This window comes from Xiphophorus maculatus, chromosome 7 (assembly GCF_002775205.1).
Source record: "Xiphophorus maculatus strain JP 163 A chromosome 7, X_maculatus-5.0-male, whole genome shotgun sequence".
NCBI lineage: Eukaryota > Metazoa > Chordata > Actinopteri > Cyprinodontiformes > Poeciliidae > Xiphophorus > Xiphophorus maculatus.
In genome coordinates, this window is record NC_036449.1 from 5,789,351 (window position 1) to 5,803,580 (window position 14,230).

The 14,230-nt window shown below is 40.8% G+C and overlaps 1 protein-coding gene across 3 annotated transcripts in view; it reads right to left on the minus strand.

Moving 5' to 3' along the window:
• Positions 1-14,230, minus strand: part of man1a2 (mannosidase alpha class 1A member 2) — a 176,312-nt gene that overhangs the window by 100,377 nt on the left and 61,705 nt on the right. For all 3 annotated transcript variants that reach the window (XM_023337180.1, XM_023337179.1, XM_014471491.2), the window contains exon 5: positions 235-353. In XM_023337180.1, the coding sequence (XP_023192948.1) occupies positions 235-353 (119 nt within the window). The remainder of the gene's footprint in view (positions 1-234; positions 354-14,230) is intronic.

A 14,230-nucleotide genomic window follows, 5' to 3' on the forward strand; every position in this document is an offset into this window, starting at 1 on the left:
CCCAACAAATTAGCATGAGTTAAAGCCAATCAGGCACGGCTCCATCACAGCCAGCAGGTGACTGAACAGATTGGCAAAACGAAAGGAGAAGCTTGGGATTTCATTTCTTTGGCAAAAATCTTCTGTAACAAGCGCAGTCTACGGCTGAATATGGTGTCCCAAAAAAGGAAGTCCCCAATTTAATAAAAGCTCCTAAAATAATTTTGCAGAGTAAAAAGGAAGGTTGTTGCTCACCACACTGAAGTCCAGATTCTGCTCGATCCACTCCTGGCCGTCCTTGAACTCTTCGTGTAGACCCATGATGTACAGGGTGTCCAAGGCGTCCACGATGGTCGCCCCGAGCTGGGAATTACCTGGATAAAACACACCCCGACGTCAGATTCACCTGTACAGTCACACAACCGGGCAGACGGAAAACATGGACCCCTAATGCCAGGGGTGGAAATTGGCATCTGCCACTCGTCAAATGTGAGGATGTCATGATGCAATAAAAAAAAGTCTATTGAAAATATCTATCGACTGGGACATTCCCATCGATTGATTTTACTGATGGACTTTGGGCTAATCCATTTCATCTGACTGGATTAAGTGGATTAATCCAGGTGGTGGGGCAGGCCCAGAAAAGTTACAAGAACATACACTAAAAAAACTAGAGACACATATTCACTAAATACCATCTGGGGAAGTTGTACCCAAGATCTGGAAATGCTCAATATAGGAAATGATTATCAGACTTATTTTTAAGCAGCTACTTTGATGAAGAGCGCCTTTTTACATGGATAAATGGTCTTAATATGGGCATAATTAAGGTCTTGTATAAATAGTGTATTCTATAAAACAGTGAGAAGATATGTCTAGCAAAGTTTCTTTGACATGCACTTTCATTTCAAGATGAGAACTGTGACACCGACTCCCTCCCCAAGATAAAAAGAGGGTGAAAGAACATATCAATTTTTGAGCATGGGTACTTCTCCTCTTTGTAGGCTGTTGAGCTTTATTTTAACTTTTGAAACAAGAAATAGAAGCCAAAAAGTAAAGAAAAAAAAGTTTGGGAATGTTAAGAGTTCTGTAACTTCTTAAAATGTGATGTTAGTAATTATTAAAAGACAATATTATGAGTCTTCCAAGCACATAGTGTCATTTTCTGGCACAATCAAGTAACTAGGTTATCTTAAGTTGTTATAAAAATGCTAAGTATATCAAATATGACAAAAGAAATTTGACTTCGTTATATAACGCCTTGAAATTGGGCCTCTGTCTCTTTAAGAAGCTCCTGCCCTTTCTGCCCTTCAGGAAGTCATCACATCACAGCCCCTCTATCAACCCTTCAACATTTTTACTAATGTTGCTCAGATTTTACATAATACTGCCTCTTTAAAATGAACTTATTGCACTACACCTCTGTTGAGGTGTCCATGCGGTGTTGTGTTAAGTTACATCGGTGAGGTACACTTCTTGTCAAATCGTTTTTCAAAGAGTTAAGAATAAATTATATGTCTTATAAAATTTGACTGTGTTGATGGGGTTTGTAATCAATGGAAATGTTTTACACACACACACACAAAAAAAAAGAAAAACAGTTAAAAGTTTGAGTGACAAAAATTTTCTACCCCTGCCTATTACAAATTATAACACTGGCTCAGATCATCATCTTTTTCTTTTGCCTTTCATCCCATTCCCGGGTGTGGGCCGCCAAAGTTAGTAATCCAGAGATATCTTTTCCTGGTCCAATCTTTATAGTAGATCCCAGGTGTAGCCTATCTTATTGACGTCTGCCTCGAGGTTTATAGACGGCCTCTCTTTTGCTTGCCGTGGAGGTTCTGTCTAAGAGTCTGTTTGCTGTTGGTGGTTGGCGGATCGCAAAGTTTGTCCTACCCAATGTAGAGAATCCTACTGAGACGGCTGATAAGGAAATGTCTGGGTTTGTCTATTTGAGGCTTTGCTTGTCCTCCAGATTTCAGCCCCATACAGCGGTGCTGAATTCACATTGGAGTTGAAGAGCTGGATCTTGGTGGTCAGGGTCAGCTCTCTGGATGCCCAGATATTCTTGAGCTGGACAAAGGTGACTCCTGGTTTGCTGGACGTCTTGACATCTGCTGGTGTACCACCTGGCTGGATGATAAGGAAAGACTGTACTTCCTCCAGAGGACTACTATTTACAGTGATTGGGTTGATGCAATTGGAGTTGATCAGAAGGATTTTGGTTTTCTTCTTGTGGATGATGAGTCCAACCTGTGCCGATATGGCTCCCGGAACACCGGTCTCAGATACTTGTGTGATAGAAACGTAGCAAGAGTGATCCTATCAGATCAGCATTTGTTACACTTCAATGGTAAAAGCAAAAGGCATTGCCCTTTACATCCTCCATCTTTTCCTCTCGGCTACTGTATGCAACACTAGATTTCCCGAAGCTGTCCACCATCCCTTCTTATCCATGACTCCATTCAGAGCCAGTGCCCAGAGCTTCACGCAGCCGCTGCAGCATTATCGTCGTCATGGAGCAAAGCCTCTAAATCTCTAAATATACACTGCAGTCATGCAGGCGGCGATAATGGCAGGATGTCCTGGCTGTCTTCTTGACGGATTGGCTTTGGCTGCTAATGGAGCAGAGACCCCTCTTCTGTGGCGCACAACCCGACTCAGTTTCCCTCCACTCTGTTGGTTTCACCTGCAGCTACGCTTCAAAATCAGAACCGTGACAAAGATATGGAGTTAGAGGACTTTGGCTTTAAGTAAAAGGAGTGCGGCAGGGCTTGTAAAACCTTTTGTTCTCTCCACAAACCTGGCTTTCATGGAAAAGTGGAAGGAAGATGACCACCTTTCCCACATTGAACTTTTTAAATGAAAGCCCAGTGGGAATCTGTGGCAAGACCTAAAAACAGATGTTCACAGTACCCGAGTTCAAACTATTTTGTGGAGAAGAATGGGCGAAAACGTGATCTCTGGATACACAGAGCCAGTGAAGACAGAGTGGAATGGAGAGGTCTGATTTTCATACACCTCAACTGTGTGACATGGAATCTAAAAAAATGCATAATGTATTCATTTTTAAATACTTTGTTTAATTACATGAAATAAGTTTTTGATCCAATAGAAAAATAGAAGTTACTTGATACAGAAACTTTTGTTTACAATTGAAGATGTGAGACATTTCCTGTATTTCTTGACCAGATTGGGACACACTGCATCAGAGATTTTGGTCCAATCCAGATCGTCTCCAGATCTTTCAGGTGTTAGGAACATTACTGGGTTCCCACCAAAGATTTTTTGTTGGGTACAGATCTGGACTCCCTCTACGCCACTCCAGGACATTGAGGCGATTCTTATCGAGTCACTCCTTAAGTTTCCAGGTTATGTGTTACGAGTCAATTTAATGCTGGAAGACAAAGTAATGACCCACCTTCAAAGGTTTGTTGACGGAAGGAGGTTGTTGCCCAAAATACCACCATACATGACCCCATCCATCCTCTACTCAATTTCTAGAAAACGTTGTACGGGAATTATTTCTATTGCTAAAATTGTTTGAAATGAACATTTATTGTACATACCAAGCATTTCGATTAGATTTTAAAAATGGCAATGTGCTGTGTAACCTTGAGAAATCCTGCAAACTTAGTGTCTTCCAACAACCTTATGATCGCACGTAAAACAGGAATTCCTCTTTCCGTCTCCTTTCTGCTCCGTCACTCACTCTGTCTTCCCATAAGCCCCTCCTCCTCCTACCTAACCATCTGTTTGTTCTCATTCATCAACATCAGGCTGTGTTTCCTCTAATCTTCCTTTGATCGCTCCATCCATACTCTCCTCTTACCATCTGTACGCACGTTTTCCACATATTTCACACTCTCGAGCACTCGGCTCTCGCCGACACTTCTCTTTTGTCGCGGTGTTATCCGCCGTACTCTCCTCCCCTTCGCCCTAAACGCGGCCTTATCTCGCGTTGCGGTGCTTCTCTGCCCATGTTCACAGCTGCTGCTTTCCAAAAACGTCAGGTGCCCAAAGCCGTTGGTGCAACACGGTCTGCATCACATGACGCTGGAGCAGCACTAATCAGAAGGCGCTTTAGGGAAGCCAGGATGTGCTTATGTGGAACTAATTGGCCAAAATGAGGTGTATTTATTTGGGAAGCGATCACATCAACCTCGTCCAACACAGACAATCCAAACATAAACCCCCACTACCGTAAAAACACACTGTTGTCCTTTAACAGCCTTCACTCCTTTTCCTTTGGCTATATTTGCACGTCACACCGTCTTACTAACTAAAACTGAACACTAACTCAATTCATTAGTTCCCCCCCCCCTTCGTTCCATCTATCACAATTTCACCTGCCTCTCTCTCCATTATCTCCCTCCCACTCTCTCTGTCTCCACCACTCTCTGGGCCCTGATGCCAGTTTCATTAGACAACAGGCTTCGGAGCTCTCTGGTGTGAATTCACACAGGGTTGAGAAGCATCAGAGAATTATTCAGGCCCCGTTCTGCCCGTCTGTTAAACCGGGGACGACAGCTGAATGGAAAGCAGAGACAAAGACCGTGATGGATGTGTCTGTGTGTTGCACGGGTGTGTTTGTGTGCTGTGAACAGAGGAAGCATGGAATATGAACCCCTTCGCATGTAGCTGCAAGAGAGAAAAGTTTATTCTCTCCTCACCGTCATCTGCACTCAAACTGTTCTACCTACACAGTGTTACTTTCTCAGATCTATTATTTCACTGTTACATCCCACAACAAAGCCCAGTTTTATAGCCTTATACAAATAAAATCAACAAAGTTGATTTGTTTTTATAAGTTTTATATTGGAAAGAAACAAACAAGGAAGGAATGAAAAGGGAAGGAAGGGAAGACAGAGAACATAAGAGGAGAAGGAAAGTAGAACAAAAGGAAGGGAAGACGGACAGGAGAAAAGGAGAGGAATGACAGACAAAAGGAAAGATCAGAAGAAAGAAAAGTCAAGAAGGAGGAAAGGAAGAAAAGTAGAACAAAAGGAGGGAAACAAGGTGAAACAAAGAGGAGGAGGAAGATAAGGACGGAAGGAAAAAGGAAATAAAGGGTAGTAGAACAAAAGGAATGAAAGGAGGACAAAGGAAAGCAAAGATGGAAGAAAGAAAGGACAGTAAAACAAAACAAGGGAAATGTAAAGAAAAGGAGGGAGATAATATGGGCAGAAAGAAGGAATGGGAAGTCGAACAAAAGGACTGAAAGGAGGACAAGAGAAAGAAAAATGACAGAAAAAGAAGGAAGGATGGACAAAATAAAGATATTAAAGTAGAACAAAAGAAAGACGGGAAGAAAAGAAAGACGAAAGTAAGGACGGCCACAATAGGGAAAGGAAAACATGAGAAAGGACGCAAAGAAGGATGGACAGAAGAAAAGAGAAGGAGGAAGAAAGGTGGAGGAAGAAAACATGGAGAAAAGGGATTGAGGAAGGAAGGTCTTCATATTTGTTCTCGTCTTTTCCAGCACTAAAACCAGATTCCAGACTTTTCTCAGACAGAACCAGAACCCAGTCAGAGTGACATGTCATTCATTTACATCCACTGAACAAGCTCGGCTGTAAACTTCAGTGTCACCCAGCCTGTGTTTCTACATGTCAGCTTTTCCTGCAGAGTGAACCAACGCTGGTGTTGTTGGAACATCACTCTGTACCTGGAAGGAAACAAAACAACTAGCTACTGGAATTTCTAATAAAACCTCCCTTTAAAAAAAAGCACTTTTCACTCATAAACACATTTTCTCCCGCTCATTCATTTAGCATTAATGCTAATCTTTTAGCCCCTGCTAAGCTAGCAGTAAATGGCAGCATTTTACAGTCAGAAACTACAGCGACACCTTAAGCCTGTTTTCCTAATAAGCCAAGCTTCCTGTGAGCGCCGCTAAGTTTTCTCTCCAGGCCGATCCAGGCCTGTGTCTATGACTGATAACCCGCTACCAATTTATTTAGTGGCACGGTTCAACATGTGCTGGCTTCTGCTTTGATCCTCAGAGGGTCACCGGTTTGGCCGGGCCTTCGGCTCAACACCAGCTCCCTGGCTCCGGGCCCGGACACGGCCGGTGTGGACCGGAGCCAAACTCAGAGCTGTCAGCGCTGATTTAACAGTAAAAGTCTTCTGATGGCGTTCCTTGAGGTGCGCGAGGAAAATGAAACTAATAACTCTGAAGGAAACGGAGACAGCCAGGGCACAGGATGAATAAAGAGTCAAAACATAAAGGCCCCGTCGCACATTAGTTCTGAATCCTAAGGCAGAATTAAAAGGGACTATTATACAATGTGTGAAATTAAATGTGAAAGCAAAATGCCAGAACCAGTGCCAAATGTGGCATTACGCTGATCACAAACAGGAACTAATTAGAGCAGCTGATGCAGAGTAATGGTCTCCAACAGTTATAAGCGCCTTAACTTCCTTGTTTAGCACTTGAAGACATCCAAGATTTATGATTATGTGCGTATGAAAATGGGTTTTGTAACGTAGCAGCGTTTGAATCTTGATCTCGTCACGTCAGTTCATTTTCAAACCAGGGCTTCCTGCCTACTTTACTTCAAAAATCCACACTTTTCAAGACTTAATACATTCTCAGGCCTTTCCAACATGGTGTAGGAACAATGTTAAAGGATTTTCTTAAATCAAAAATATTTGGAAGAAAAACGCAAGACAAGCTGAAGCAAAAAACCTCTAAAAATCCTTGCGATACAACACACTTGTGATGGGGAAAATTAAAATTTGATACATCACTGATTTTTAAAGTTCACCTCACTTCAACTTAAAAAAAAAATCACTTTGTATTATTTTTTAAATACTATTTTCTCACTGACCTGTTAATTCCTCTTTAAGAAGCCAATCCGACCTCTGAAATTGTTAAAAAAAAGTTTCTGCATCAAATAACTTCCATCTTTCTACTGAATAAAATACTTTTTCCAAAATACTTTAAAAAGTGTGATTTTCCGTATTTGTAAAAAGTCAGTTTAATCATTAAAAATTACACACCTCTCTATTCGTTATAAGTGGAAAAAGATTAAATGAACAAAAAACTCTTCGTAATTTATCAAATATTTATTTTCCCCACTACAGTCTGAAGCAAGCTGAAAGTGACTAACCGCATGTAGCGGTCCAGGCTGCACAGTGTATCACAAATATATTATTACTCTATTAGTGTAATTAGTATGATTGCAAACAACCGCTTGGATGCAATAACTGCTGGCTGTTCCAAGTGTCATGAGTTCACACCCTGCACACTGCCAATGTCATACCCAGCCTGGTGGAAGGAGCAGCAGATGCTCACGTCTGACACGGATTACAGTAGCCAAGATGCCAAAGGTCAAAGATGGGAGCAGAAATGAGAAGGAGCAGAGTGAGGAAAAAGTGCATTTATTGCAACTGACATCCTGATTGCAACATCTACCAGCTACATACTATGGGTCAGGGGTGGGCAATCCTGGTCCTCGAGGGCTGGTGTCCTGAAACTCTTGGATGTCTCCCTGATCCAACACACTTGAATCCAACAGCTGAATCACCTCCTAAGTGCAGTCAAGTTCTCCAGAGTCCTGCTAATGACATTAGACATAAATTTACGAGTCATTATTTGACTCAAGTGTGTTGAAGTAGAGATACTTCTAAAAGTTGCAGGAGACCAGCCCTCGAGGCCTGGAGTTGCCCACCCCTGAGCTACATACAATGGTATCAGTTATCTGTGAATCAAATTTAAGACTTTTTAAGACCTTTTTTTAATGTAATCGTAAAAGAAATTTAGGATTGAATAGACTAAATACAGGGGACATTTGACTGGGTTACAATCAAGTGAAGCAAAAACTGATATTTCTGGGGTCTATTTGTGGCTCTTGGCAGCAGTTTTGTGTTTTTTTTTTTACACTGCTTATGGTGCCTAGCAGCATATGGGTTGGCAACAGAGGACAGCCAGTGGTGAAAATGAACGTCAGGCAGCCAACTGGCAAGAAAGTTCTACTTTATATGACAGATGCAAAAAAGTTAGCTAGCTGGTTTGATAGCAACAGCATTTTAGCGTCTAATAGCAGTAGCCTCAACTAGTCAAACAATACAATCAAGATATCTGCGTGCAACTCAAACTTTTGCCCAACTGAAAAGTCCTGTCAGGAAAAAAAACAAACTACATATGGTCAGCCTGATGGCATAATTGCCCAAGTCCCATTTTAAAGAATAGGACCTAGGCAGAACTTTACAAAAACACCAGGACTTCATGTTATTACTTATCTTTAATTTCATCAACAACAAAAAACACAATGATATCAACAGAGTTAATCAAATCTGTGCTCAACACAAAATAGACAGTTACATTCATTCATTCTTTCACTTTAAAGAAATCTCTTCACCTGCCACAGTAGCAGGGCTGCAGGACTTGAGGCAAAGGTTTACTGCAATAACCCTTTTTTATTGGTTTTATTGGTGAAAACGATGTGGATTATAAATCAACACAAATGTTTCTGACTCTTTACGTTCTGTTACATAATGTCACCACTGCACTCAATTGGGTTTAGCATCTCATAAAGAAAAACACCTGCTGTGGAAATTAACTGTACATATAGAATATACAGATCTGCAAAATGTGAATGCATTACACTTGAACCAGCAGCTGTGTGTGACTGCAATAATCCACCCGCTGATACTGAGATGATGAAGCCAATGTGAAATATGGTGCATCCGAAGCTGATGGATAACAGAAATGAGCACAGAGCACAACTTTTATCCCTAAAACAACAAAACCTCGGCCTCCCTTTTCTACTGTTTGGGAGAGTTTTTGGATGACCCCGCTGCCCTGCACAGCAGGCGAATCCTCAAACTTCCTGCTGTCTAATTTGGCCACTGCAGGCCTACTAAAAGTTTAATCTGCAAGCAGGCGGTAAGGCAGCACCGTTCAGGGAAACAGGAGGAACTTAGAGTAAGAGGAAACTAACCCCCAAGTCTCTAAAGATTGACAAGTATGACATAAACGTACTTTTTTGTAATACCAAGTTATTCGTATATTAAGCTGAAAATAGACAATTTACACATAAATCACAGATATGATACAATAAATAAATTCTGAACATGTCAGAACTTGACAAAAATGCAGTGCAGAGGAAGGGGTGGTCATTTATCGCATCATTTATCGCCATAAATTTCTTATAAGAATTTTGATTAATCATTGTCACAATAAATTTAAATTTATATTATGAATTTAAAACAAAACAAACAAAAAAAACTTACCTGTGTTGAGATTGTTACTTTTACTATTTTTTCCCACTGTTTGTTCAGTAGGAGTATCAATAAATAGCAACACATTTGAAAATATGATTAAGTGATACAAATCATACTACTCTGGGTGACTGGTGTCCTAAAGAAGTGCATTTCAAATGGGAATGTTTTTTCAAAAGCTGTATCTGTGTTTGTGGGGCTATAATTGCTCTGCCATGCAGTCGCAGTCATACAGTTACCTAAAAAAGTAACAAGAGTTCTCATCGTTAATTTTATCGTTATCACAATAGCACCGCAAAATATTGTGATAAGACTTCAAGTCCATATTGACAAGCCCTATAAATAAGAATGGATTTACAGTAGATTATTTCTTTCAAGGTCATAAATTTGGACCTTGAAAGAAGGTCGCTAAATCGCTAACTTAATATGATTTTGCTATCGTTTTAAGTCAAGGTGTTGTTTTCTTCAATAAATAGTCCTTAAAGTAATACAATACTAGAGCTGGATCACAGGGCCGAAAAATGTATCACAATTTGAGCAATTCATACAAGTCAATATAATTATTGATTTGTTTTTTTCTTTGTTTTTTTTAAATATTTAAAACACAACCAAACTGGTGATGTGACCTTTTCTGTTTTATCCAATTTTCACTTCACGTTGTTTTTTATTTTTAAGAAGTTATGAGGCACGGTGGCAAAACCTGAAACTGCTGCTGCGCAAGTTAGTCAACTGGTTGTTGCTAGGTAACCAAAGAGCGGGCAAACCCGAGAGGTTTAGTGGCTAAAGACTTTTCCTCTGCCTACATTCCCCAGAATGCTGAGCGGTTCCTGAAACGGACTCAAGTGAAATTATTGAAAATTGTATCAGACATATTATCTATTGATATTAATCACATGTCTATTTTAATACATATTGTTATTGATTTATTGTCCGGACATTAGTATTACTGAATTGAACTGAAGTGAATTTCCTTTTCCACAGTTATCCAGAACTGGAAAATGCCAAATGCAAAACTCTGCCAAGTTCCTCAGACTGCAGAAACTCTTCTAATAAAAGGAATTTTCTAGTATATAACATAAAAAATAGGAGAAATATCAAAGATAAACTGTGAGGAGTCTAAATCTCCAACGCTTCAACTTGCGCTCCACTTTAAGCCATCAGTATTTTTGGTGGACAGCTCCAGCCGGATGGCGGCGGAAACCGAGAAGGAAGGAGCTTAATGAGAGGCAAGCTGCGCTCGTCTCTTGTGTTCTCCCCTGAAACTATGATCTCTGCTTCCCAGCGTCGCCCCTTTTCTCCCTCGCCTACACAGGAAGCCTCTTTGCTGCCTCCGGCTGTCATTATGAAGTGATCATTAGTCAAACCTTCATTCTCTTCCAACCCTCCTACTGCCACGGCGATTAAGACATCCGCTGTGTCAGTGTGTTGTCATTTTCACACGAGCGTGTTCTCGTTTTATTTAGTAGACTCTAACTAACGTAATTATACTATTAACTGCAAATGTGCTTTTCATAATGGCAGATTAAATCTGGACGTGGATGCGTACCTCATGAACCGGCAGGTAGTAAACATGAGGCAAAAGTAGAATTTTCTAAAGGAACATAGGAAAACATATTAGTCAGGGATAAAAAGAAAAAAACAATGGCTGGTATGTTTATAATAATATGTAGAACTGAGTTATATCTGGATTTAGAAATCAGGAGGGAATAATCTTTAATACAATGAAATACACATGCTGGTGTTCCCCCCATTAAACTGGCAGAGTAGCTCTATTAATAAGCTGTATTGTAGCAAACAGCATGCACAAGCACAGGCCAGCCATGAGGCAAACAACTGGACAAAGAGCCAAGACCACGCAGCAGGGGGTAATTAAGGTTCAAATGCAAAGCTTAGGGCAAATTGGCCAGCATGGGCGAAGCTGTGTGTGAATTATTTACTAGATAATCTTGTGGTGATAACTAGAACAGCCAAAACAAAAATGGAAACGGCTGAGACCGGAGCAGCGTCTGCATCACAACGCATGAGGCCCTGATCCCTTCCTCCTTCCCACCATCGCTTGTGAACAAAGCGGTGATACAGTTAAACTTCTCAAGTTATGGTCGAGATTTGACCTGGAGAGGGAAGGTTCACATTTCCAGAAGGGAACTATGGGAGACCGCTGCCCGAAACTCCACGTTCCATGTTTACACAACATCGCCAATACACCTCGGGTCAACTGTAGTTGTCATGCCAGGCCACTAGTTGGCGGTGTGATTTTTAGCATGTCAACGAACGCGCATGCACTTTTGACTCTTAGCTTCCACAACATTGCAAACAGTAATCCATCTCTGTCTCCCTTTAACAAAGTGCTCATGTAACACATACAGTATATTCCTTATCAAGAAAACTGAACAGATTAAGTAGCACTACACACCACAGCAGGGCTGTTGTAAATGAATATTTTAGCAATTGAGTAATCTATTGATTATTCTTATGATTAATCGAGTAATTGGATTTAAAAAAATGATATAAAATTAAAATTTTTAAATTTAATTATTTAATTTTTTTTTAATAAAAATATTGGTAAATCTGGCACAACATTAGTGTTACTATCGGATATCAATATCAGTCCAGTTTTTCAATTTTGAGCTTCCCTAACAGTTACTTTTTTGTAGTTTAGAAAACTAACCTGTAACAATAACAGCTCACTTTCTAAGTTTACCAGAAGAAAAGTTATACAAAGATCTGAAATTATATTTCATTTAATAATAATTTAGAGGCAGGCTCACAAATACGCTTATAAAAAATTTCTATGCTCCAGCTTTTAGTTTATGTATTCATCTTCAGTGAGTTTACTAGATGAACTCTCACCGTGCCCCATACCTGTCAAGCTTTGGGTGAGAGTACGGGAAATGTCGCCCGGAGTTGGGGGGCTTGGAGTGGTGGAGGTGGGGGGCAGGCGAGCAAACGAACAAAAGTAGGATGGGGTGGAGGGGAGGAAATTACGGTGGCCGACAGGTGCAAATGCGCAGCAAAAGAGAAAACATGCAAACAAAAAAGAAGACACCCCCGAATGAAATGCAGCAAATAAAAAGAGAGACGCAAACACCCCCGAATGAAATGCAGCAAACAAAAAGTGTTGAAAACGGAAGTGCTCCAGACCACTAGGGGGAGTCAAAGAAAATAGTATTCATTTCTATGGGACCAGATGCAAGATTCTTCTTCTTCTTCTTGGTATTTATTGGCGGTTGGCAACAAACTTACAGTAGCATTACCGCCACTTACCAGTATGGAGTGTGGTTCGAGATGGTCTATAAACTTTCACTTTCTACCTTTTCCCTCCATTAACTCCTGATTAAACATACCCCCACACATACACACCTGCTTATATTATCCAACTTGCTTATAACTTTATATACCCCTCTTTGATATTCTTTACACATTCACACCCAACTTGCTCTACTCATATCCTATGAAATAGCTTTGTTTTTTTAAGATACCGAATAATTATTTGAATATGTCTACTCCCGAAATCTCTCCTCAAAAATTCTATTAAATTAAACCTTTCTTTAATACCTACACACTCTCTCAGCATGCATCTTCTCTCTTCTTCATACTTACAACACTCTAAAATAACATGCTCTATTGTTTCAGACTTCTCACAATAATCACACTTTCCAGATGCAAGATTCAGAGAGATACCTTTACTTTCTTTCAAATTTCTTTCTCTGAATCTTGCATCTGGTCCCATAGAAATGAATACTATTTTCTTTGACTCCCCCTAGTGGTCTGGAGCACTTCCGTTTTCAACACTTTTTGTTTGCTGCATTTCATTCGGGGGTGTTTGCGTCTCTCTTTTTGTTTGCTGCATTTCATTCGGGGGTGTTTGCGTCTCTCTTTTTGTTTGCTGCATTTCATTCGGGGGTGTTTGCGTCTCTCTTTTTGTTTGCTGCATTTCATTCGGGGGTGTTTGCGTCTCTCTTTTTGTTTGCTGCATTTCATTCGGGGGTGTTTGCGTCTCTCTTTTTGTTTGCTGCATTTCATTCGGGGGTGTTTGCGTCTCTCTTTTTGTTTGCTGCATTTCATTCGGGGGTGTTTGCGTCTCTCTTTTTATTTGCTGCATTTCATTCGGGGGTGTTTGCGTCTCTTTTTATTTGCTGCATTTCATTCGGGGGTGTTTGCGTCTCTCTTTTTGTTTGCTGCATTTCATTCGGGGGTGTCTTCTTTTTTGTTTGCATGTTTTCTCTTTTGCTGCGCATTTGCACCTGTCGGCCACCGTAGGAAATAGATTATGGGACAGACGAACTTAAGTCCAGGGACCGGTAGAGCAGGGGACGAAAATAAGAACCGGGGGAGCAATACAGGATATTTACGGCACCTTCGTTCGTCACACTCAGAAACTCATCTACCAGTCATGTACTGAAGCGATGATTTCCGTCACCCGTTTGTTGAGAGCGGGATGATATAAAATTTATTGTGCGGTTCGTCCGCAAAGTTACACTTACACTGTAAACATCAACTACTCAGCCACCCGCAGTGTTCAGTCTATCCGCTCACCTGTATAAATACTCCCACAGCGCTCTTCCCGCCGTTCGCTCTGAACCAGCAGCTCCCAGAGGAGAAAGGCTGCCGTACTCCAGGAATCACGCCAGTCATTTTAAGGATGTTTATTGGTCCCCCAAAAACGATTAAAACCTGGGCATTATCATCAATCAATAAAATCCCCACAGGCCGAACTTGAAAATTGGACGTTGTGCCGCTAACACTTAGCTTTCGTCAACAACTCAGAGACAGAAGTGAGAGCTTCGTGCAACACAAATAATGTCCCGGCTGGAACACGGTGCGCTAAATAATAAAACATAAATTTATGAAGCTTCGACACAGGTAAATTTTCCTCAAGGAAATTTAATAATCTAAGTGCTCGAATCATTCGAGGAATCGTTTCAGCCATACACCACAGTAATATCCACCATTGTTTTTGTTTTTATCTGCCCGTGGATGTGTAGAATAAACCCCACAGAGGTGTGTTCTGCACTGGCGGAGC